The 8,344-nt window shown below is 46.3% G+C and overlaps 1 protein-coding gene across 1 annotated transcript; it reads right to left on the bottom strand.

The window, feature by feature from the left end:
* Positions 1-901: 901 nt before the first annotated feature.
* On the bottom strand, positions 902-8,317 carry ORC6 (origin recognition complex subunit 6). The gene is made up of 7 exons (XM_033156720.1): positions 8,074-8,317; positions 7,056-7,185; positions 5,463-5,626; positions 4,594-4,683; positions 3,750-3,862; positions 3,444-3,518; positions 902-1,481 (listed from the first exon to the last, which is right to left on the bottom strand). The coding sequence occupies exons 1-7, from the start codon at positions 8,136-8,138 to the stop codon at positions 1,354-1,356; spliced, it is 765 nt and encodes a 254-aa protein (XP_033012611.1). The 5' UTR covers positions 8,139-8,317; the 3' UTR covers positions 902-1,353.
* Positions 8,318-8,344: the final 27 nt, after the last annotated feature.

The following is an 8,344-nucleotide window of genomic DNA, read 5'->3' as shown; positions in this document are numbered from 1 at the left end:
GCAGATCAAGAAGTTGATCTCCAAATTCTTAAAATCAGCCAGCAGACACTCAAAAGGCAACCAAGTAACACTTCTCTTTCGGTGAGGACGAGATGAGCAATTGAAAAAAACCAACCAGCTACCACAGCAAATTCATTCTTCTTCTTTACGTTTACTTAGTTGGAAATTCTTGCGGATAGACCTACCGCAAATCAGTAATTACAAATTACATCCTGATGACACACCTGTTTAAGCCCCAATTGCCTGTGGTGACCCACACAAATGTTTGCTGTGATCCATAACACCAGTTATTACCGACTTACACCTGAGGAGGGAGGTGCAGTCTCACTTTGTGGGGAAGGCAGGATCTATTAGGGATCAACCTTTTGGGGCCTGTTTGCAAACTGGAGAAACTGTCATTGAACATGCTAAACCACTACACTACCAACTGGCTATTCTCAGTAGGGCGGGTTTTTCTTCTTTTACACTTCCTTCAGCAGCCTCAGACATGCATATTTTAAACTTCCACATAGGGGATTCCTCAATGACGAGTTCTGCATTCATGCATATGATAATTTGGAACACGGTTGACTGGCAGCAAGAAAGGGAAACAACAGTAACTCTGATTTATATATTGATCTGTGTCATTTGCAAAACAAGACTGAAAAGGAGAGGAAGAAAGAATATAGAAATAAAAATATTTATTGATGTTGCTGCAAGGGAGTGATGTCTTACACAAAGCCACAATTAAAATAAGCCTGAGAGACAGAGTAAAAATGCGGAGTTAAAAATTGTGTTGTCTAATAAGATGTTGAATGGCTGGAACTGGGAATGAGTTGGCAGCAGGCATATTCAGATACCAAATCTTTGCACCCTGATTTGAAGTGTCTTCCGTGGAAGCAACTTCCATTGCAAAGAGCAAGCATGGTTATGGCTGAGACGCCTGGATTGCCAAATCCAGAATTTGTCGTAACATGCAAGGTTCCCACTACCTCCAAAAATCTGAGCTGCGGCACAGAAGTTCTTTCTCACTGCAAAAACAGTTCCAAGCTTCCTTGAACAGTATAACGTGGGAGTTCACAGGCCCTCAACAGCAAAATAAAGAACCCACACGTTTTGAGGGCAATTCATTAGTGTACCCCTGCTGACCAAGGAGAACCAATCAGTAGGGCGGGCTTTCTGCATTCATCCCAGAAGCCTCCAGGGGAGGAAGCAGGAAGCAGAGGCCAGTTCCCACAATCCATGTTTTGCACTACGTCACCCAGCTGGGAAATGTGTGCGCTCAAACCAGTGCCCAAGGAAAACCACCACGAAGGTTGCTGGCCTGAAAATACCACTGATTCTAAAAAATCCCAGAAGAGCTGCCTGCTCAGGTCAAACACTGTCCCTTTGTGATTTAGCTGCGTTTTCCAAAATTCTCCTCTTCCATTCCTCATACTCTTCTTTTGCCTCCATTTCAACTTTCGGGCGCTTGCGAGGGGCCTCTGCTTCCGTTTCATTTGCTGTCATGGGGTGGAAAAGAGAGACAAGACTTTGGAGAAGATGCTCGTACAACAAGTAGTGGGGGAGAACCCAAATCAAATACCCTTCTAGCTGGTTAAGGACTTGCTCCACCCTCTCAGTCATCAAGTTCTCCCCCCCCCCCCAAGATATATTTACTTATGAAAGTATTTATAGCCCCGCCTTCTTGCAAAGCATTGGGGCAGTGTGCAACCATATTAAAATAGTAATAAAAGAAGTACAAAACAATCATTAAAAGGTCTGGTTGCTCAAGGGACCTTTCAGACAGCTGCTGGAAAGTCATAAGAGAGGATGCTTGACAAATCTCCCCTGGAAGAGGGTTCCACAGCATGGAGGCCAGTCAATCTTATTTAACACAGGGCAAGTATTATCTCTTCTGCTGTATGTCTGCAAAACTTGGGGCTCCTTTGAGCTTGCAGACACCTCCCTCTTGTGGATAGATAGCAAATGCTTTAGCTAGATAAGCAATGCCACAACACTGGAAATAAAGGGAGCAATAGACGTGGCAGAGAGTTCTCTTGATTCATCCCCAGTTCTAATGTTTGTGGAGAATCAAGATGACTAGTGTCCCCTTGTCTTCCCTTTTTATTTTGCTCTTATTTATATCCTGCCTGCTGCTTCAGAATTCAAAATGGAGCCCACCCAGGCACTGCCCGGATTGTGACTGGTTTTGCCAGGTTCCCACATCTGGTTGCCCAATCTTCCAGGCCTGGAACGGGGCTTTGCACAATTGCTTGAGAAACGCAATTATGTCTGACTTGAATGCAGAACACTTCCATCACTGGAGGAACCTGTTTCCTGCTGCAGATGTTAACTCAGAGGCAGGGGCTCAGCATAAATTGTGAGGGTAGGCAAAGGTCTTGCAGGAGATGGTTGGCTTAGAACAGCTGTGGGGATGGGGGAAGCCCCATCCCTGAAACCTAGATTCCCTATTTGGTCCATGGGGCTTTTTTTGGCCAAGCTACATCCACCTGCCCTGCACCTGGCATCAGGTGTGTGTGTGTGTGTAATGAAGTGTGTGTAACAGGTAACAAAGTAGCTCCTGCGTGGTTTGCAGGCACTGCTGATCACAGATGCTCACAAAGCACCATGCCGGCATGACAGGTGAATGACAGGTGGGCGGGCTAACCACACCTATCAAAGCTGGTCCACATGTGTGTCTGCATGGAGCTAAGGATCCAGCCAGTGGTGCCCGTTCCTCACCTACAGCACATGGATGCACACACCAGCTCCTGTGGCCTTTACGTAGACCAGAAGATGACAGGGTCTATCTATAAATATATAAAATATGGTATGTCGTGGAATGTCGCCAAAATTGTGGTATTACAATTTATGCCAATTGCTACCTTGCCAAGTTCAAGGTGTTGGTACTAACATAATAAGGCCCTTTACAACTTGGGACTAGTTTACCTTAACCCACAGTAGTTTGCTATGGTCTGTGGGGGTTTTTATCCTGCAAGTTCCAAAGATCTCAGAAGCCTGCTCTGCAGTAACTCAGAGTGGGACTTTTAGTGTGGCCACCCCTGTTCTCTGCAATACACTTTCCTGGGGAGATACTCTCTGTACTTTCCAGAAACAACCGAAGACATTTTAGTTCTGAAAAACCTTCCCAGCTGGACGAAAAGGCCACTGCCGCAATAACTACTATGTATAGTTTTTAGTTTGGTTTTAAATGTTTTCGTGTTTTTAACTATCTTTACCACACATTGGTTGTTTAGAAAGCAACTAATAAAAACAACAACACATTGCTCTAAATATCACTATAAAAACAGCAAGACGCCTTTTTTACTTTTACCAACCCTGGACGCCCCAAACTGGTTCATCCAACACAGCAAAGAACACTTTCCTATCACTGAAGCTGCTCTTAAGGCCTGGTTCCCAAGTTTCCAACAAAGGACTCTGTTTTGCAGAAGCAGTAGGCGAGCGAGTCAAGTTTCACCTACCCTCGTTCTTGCCAAGGCCTTCCAGCAAGGTCTCCTCAGGTTTGGAGGCCTCCGTGGCCAATGGAACACTTTCACCTTTGGAAGAAGAGAGAACAACCTCCTCAGTGTGGTTTATGTTAAATCTGGACTTCTAGACCAGGGCGGGAAGTCGTTACCATCATCCAGCCAATTTTCAGGGATGATGGGAGGTGGCATCCAGCAGCATCACAGGCTCCCCACCTGTTTCAGATCATGGGTAAAATTTATCACCTGCACATGCTGGAGACAGAGGACTGAGGCTACAAGGGATGAGTAAGAAATACGTACGGCCCATTTGCTGGCTTATCTTCTCTAGCTGGCCATGGAGACGGTCAAATATGGTTTTCTTCACCCCAGACGCAGCTACCATTTTGTTCTTATCCACTTTAAGTTTCAAACACCTGCAAGAAGAAGCCGGCTGATTTTCAAAAGGATCATCCGACCGAGTATTTCACCATACTCTTCGCTCCAACTGTAAACAGTCATTTGCCTGTACCAAGTAAGAGTTGCCTGCAGGAAGCCAGATATCTGAAAAATGCAGGGGTGGCCAAAAATGGATCCTGCTGAACTACAACTCCCATCAGCCCCAGTAAGCATGACCCATGGCCAGGTACAATGGGTTCTGTAGTTCATCTATATCTGGAGTTCCTTGAAGTGCAATTATGATGGAAAGGACAATCCTAGGGAGGGCAACCCTTGTGTACTGTATTTTAAATTGAACTGCACTCCCCTCTGTCCACGAGCTGTTGGGCAGGCTGGGGACAGCATGATTGTGATGGGGAATGTGTGTGTGTGTGTGTGTGTGTGTGTGTGTGAAATCTTGTGTTTCGGGGGATGGACTAAGTGACCGTTGGAGCCCTTCCAATTCTGCAATCTTAAGATTCTATGAATGGGTCCATTTACCATCAGCTCAGGCCCCAACCATGAGCATGTGGCCCTTGACTGCCTACTCCCTGCAGCGTGTGGCACTCTGGGGCAAAAAGGTTGCTAACATCTGTTCTAAACAATCTCTGCATTTCTTCCTGGTGCAGAATCCTAGTTGCTATCCCCACCTGCCCATCACCCGAGCAGAATTAACACAAGGAGAACCTCTTAGTACCAATGCCACCCCAAATACAAAGTGGAACTTTACCTGCAAGCTGTAAACAATGCTGCGGTGGTGAATAAGGACTTGGACAAATCGAGATCCATCTTCTGAGCTTCTGGCAGGCTGGATTCATACCTGAAAGAGCAAAGCCGCTTTCTGAAACTGCAGCTGTTTTGTCATGCCACTAACAGAGGTTGCCCAGAAGGGAGTGAAGCTCTCAGACAGAGATGATGCAGCCAAACAGCACTAACCACCCATGGGATGGGCATCAGTAGGCTGTAGGCAGCTTTCCAAAAGCAGCCCATTGTGGACTGAGCATGCTCATGGGCCATAGAACAGAGTATCCTCACCGGCTAGAACTTTGAACAGGAATATAGACGGAAATCGTTTTAGGCATGTCCGTTATGTGTGTGACTGCACACACACACACATTGTGCCAAACCCGGAAGTGACCCGGAAGTGTCACAAAACGGGATTTGCAGGCCTTTCAATGGTGTTTCAAATATACAGTGGTGCCCCGCTAGACGAATGCCTCGCTAGACGAAAAACTTGCTAGACGAATGGCATTCGTCTAGCGGAAGCCGCCCCGCAAGACGAAAAAGTCAATGGGGCTGCTTCGCAAGACAAAAAATTTTCATCTTTTTTTTCCGTTTAGCGGAGCGCGGCTGTCATTGCCGCTTCGCTAGACGAAAAAACCGCTAGACGAAAAAATTCGTAGAACGAATTATTTTCGTCTAGCGGGGCACCACTGTATGTGATTTAATGTAAATGTGTGGTGCTTTGGAAAGTAACCCCAGTGTAAATTGGGAGTTGCCTGTACTACAAACCAGAATGTTTTGTTGCCGGCCCCGCTGACCTTTCCTAAAAGCAAGGGTAAAAGCTTGGGCTGCAGGGTCTCCTTAAAAATTCCCTACCTTTGCAATATTTTTGAGGCCATATTCACTGCCTCCAGGCAGCAAAACTGAACAGCTAGATCTCGGATGCCAAGGCTGGAATGCACACCCAGGAGACTCTCAAAGGACCTCAAGCAGCTCTGGTAAGCAGTCTTGTTCATGCCAGAAAGTTTCACTAAATAAGCCTTGAGAGGGAAGAAAAGTACAGAAAATCATGAGACAATTTCTCCTTGCAAGCAACAGCCTCTTACCTAGTCGCCTGGGGTAAATAAGGATCTCTTCTATGCAACCAGCTTAAAGGAAGGTGGTTTTGCCATAGGTATGTGTGGGATGGCACGCAAGAAACTAACTTCTGTTGAGTTTCCCCCCCTCTTGTTGCAAGGCTGGGATCCTTCTCACAGCTGGCTTGATTGCAAGCCCAGCATTGATGCATCAGGCTTGCAATGTAGATGGGCAATTCTAGTGTTAAGAGTGAGAATGCTGTGTGTAGATTTCATCATGCAGGTGGGTTCAACACAGAGCCACATTGATGTGTCTCCCTGTGTCTTATAGCATCCAAGAATCTGGAACACCTTAAAGCTAGAATAACAAGGGACTTAACTGTTCAAAGCAGTAAGAACATAAGAGCCCAGCTGGATGAAAAGCAAAAAAGATCCATCTAGTCCAGCCCTGTTACTCAAAGCAGCCAACCACATGCTCATGAGAAGCCCTCAAGTAAGATGTGAGGGCAGCAGCTCTCCCACACCCCCTCTAACAGCTTGCCCTCCAGCAACTTGTATCATGGAGAAGGCGACTGTCAATGGCTATTAGCCACGAAGGCTATGATCTGTCTCTACAGTCAGAGGCAGCAATGCTTCTGAATGCCAGTTGCTGGAAACCACAGGAAGGGAGAGTGCTGTTTTGCTTGAGTTCTGCTTTCAGGCTTCCCACAGGCGCCTGGTTGGCCACTATGAGAGAAGGATGCTGGACTAGGTGATCTGGCCGGCTATTCTTATGTTCTTAATTGACTATGTCAGCTCAGGCTGATGGGAGTTGCAGTGCACCCAGATCCATTCTATTCACTATCTCGTCTAATAGCCATTGACGGATCTGTTTCCTACCAACTTGTCCGATATCCTGCTAAAACCCATCTAAACCTGCAGGCAAGCAGGGTGCCAGCACCTGGGATGCTGGAAGGCAAAGGCTGCTGCCCCCAGGCCCCTGAAGGCCCACCATGGTCGACAAAGGCTTACCTTAATTCCCTTCCTCCTGAAAAATATATTCTTAGGGACTGGTGCTGTGAAGGGAAGAACAGAACCAGGAGGCTAAAAGCACAGTTCACTGCCATTTTTATGATCTCCAATGCACCTGGGCTGTCCATCTAAGCTGAGCATTGTGTACAATGACTGGCAGTGGCTTCCCAATGTTTCAGTTAAGAGGCATTCTATTTGAAGATGCTGGGGCTCAAACCTGGGTCCTTCTAGATGCTCTAGCCACTGAACTACACAGCCCTTCCCTGTATCTGTCCAATCCTGCATTTGAAGCAAAGGTTTCTAGTTGCCATGTGCAGTCAAAAGAGATGGCTTAAGAAAAAAGCACTTGGGGTGGGGAGGTGGTCGTATAACCATTTATTACTTTGTCCACGGGGTTCTTTGTGAAGGCAGCAGCCAAGTCCAGGCAGATCACGGCTTTGCTTGTGGCAGTCATCTGAGCGAGCAAGGTGGCACATTTCACTTGAGACAGGCGCAGGTACTCTTCAGCTTTCCTGTGGTGCAGCAAAGAGAAGAGACGGTTAATTCCATTTTCACAGCTGGGACAGCCAAACCGAACCTGCACATATGCTATACCTTTAAAGCACTTTCAAACCACGTACTTTCCTGCAAAGGATCCAGGGCACTGTAGTTAACACCTCATGAAACTGCAATTCCCCGTAGCCTTTAAGGAACTACAATACCCAGAATCCTTTGAGGGAAAGCAAGCACTTTGGATGTGCTTTAAAAGTACAGCGTGCAAAAGGCTAGAGCCTTGAGTCCAATCCAGCAACTGGGCCCTTCTAGCGTTTAGGAAAACTTTTAGGTTATCATGAAAATAATATTTTTGTGTTGTGCCAATCTGAATGCAGCTGGTTTATACAGGTCTGAACATTTGGGAGAGGAACCAGAGGACTTAATTAAAGGAAAGACAAATACATGCTTCTATGAACCCCCAAGGTCATTAAAGGCAAGGTAGTTTTTAACCCAAACTGCTTTTTGATGTTTTAATTGCAACTGTTTTCAGAAATGTTTTGATTGTTTTATAATATTTTTGCTTTTCTCTTTGCTTTTAAATAATGGTGTGTCTGTTTGCCTCCCTTTGAAGGGTGGGATAGAAAGAGGCCATCATTGTTAATTTATTGATCGCTCCCTGCCACCTCCTCTCCGTAACTCAAAACGACAATACGTAAACGAACACATAAAAGGGGGGGGGGGGGACAAAGAAAAATCTAAAAGTTTTTTTAAAGGCAGGATTAAAACATCCCTCTAACTTCAAGGAGGCCCCAGATAATCAAATACCAAAGGCCTTTAAATAAACAAATACAAAAATTCAACGAATAAATGAATGAATGAAATGAAATGAAATGAAATGAAATCAAATCCCCTTTCTCCCAATTCACCTGATAACTCCGGGCGCAGTGACGCCTAGCTTGGAAGCCAAACACTGGATCACTTCGCGCTCCATTCCCGGCCCGCTAAAATCAGACTACGCCTCCACCACCCCAGCTGCTACGATCCTCCTTTTCTTTCCCGCGCGCGCATGGAACGACGCGACACCTTCAAAGCCTGCCGGGAACGTTACGACAAGCTTGCCGCGCCCCTTTCGAACGCTCGGCTGCCTCTCCGAACGTTCCCGCCCTGGCTCCACCCACTCCTTTGCTGTCACTCGCC

The sequence above is a fragment of the Lacerta agilis genome, chromosome 8, assembly GCF_009819535.1.
Source record: "Lacerta agilis isolate rLacAgi1 chromosome 8, rLacAgi1.pri, whole genome shotgun sequence".
Taxonomy (NCBI): domain Eukaryota; kingdom Metazoa; phylum Chordata; class Lepidosauria; order Squamata; family Lacertidae; genus Lacerta; species Lacerta agilis.
This window is presented reverse-complemented; position numbering and strand designations above follow the sequence as displayed.

Excerpts from the sequence above, each read along its gene's own strand:
- ORC6 (XM_033156720.1), bottom strand. The coding sequence starts at position 8,138 with ATGGAGCGCGAAGTGATCCAGTGTTTGGCTTCCAAGCTAGGCGTCACT. Across the intron at positions 5,627-7,055 it reads CAAAGAACCCCGTGGACAAA|GCTTATTTAGTGAAACTTTC; the intron begins GTAATAAATGGT and ends TTCCCTCTCAAG. Across the intron at positions 3,519-3,749 it reads GATAAGCCAGCAAATGGGCC|GTGAAAGTGTTCCATTGGCC; the intron begins GTACGTATTTCT and ends CTTCTTCCAAAG.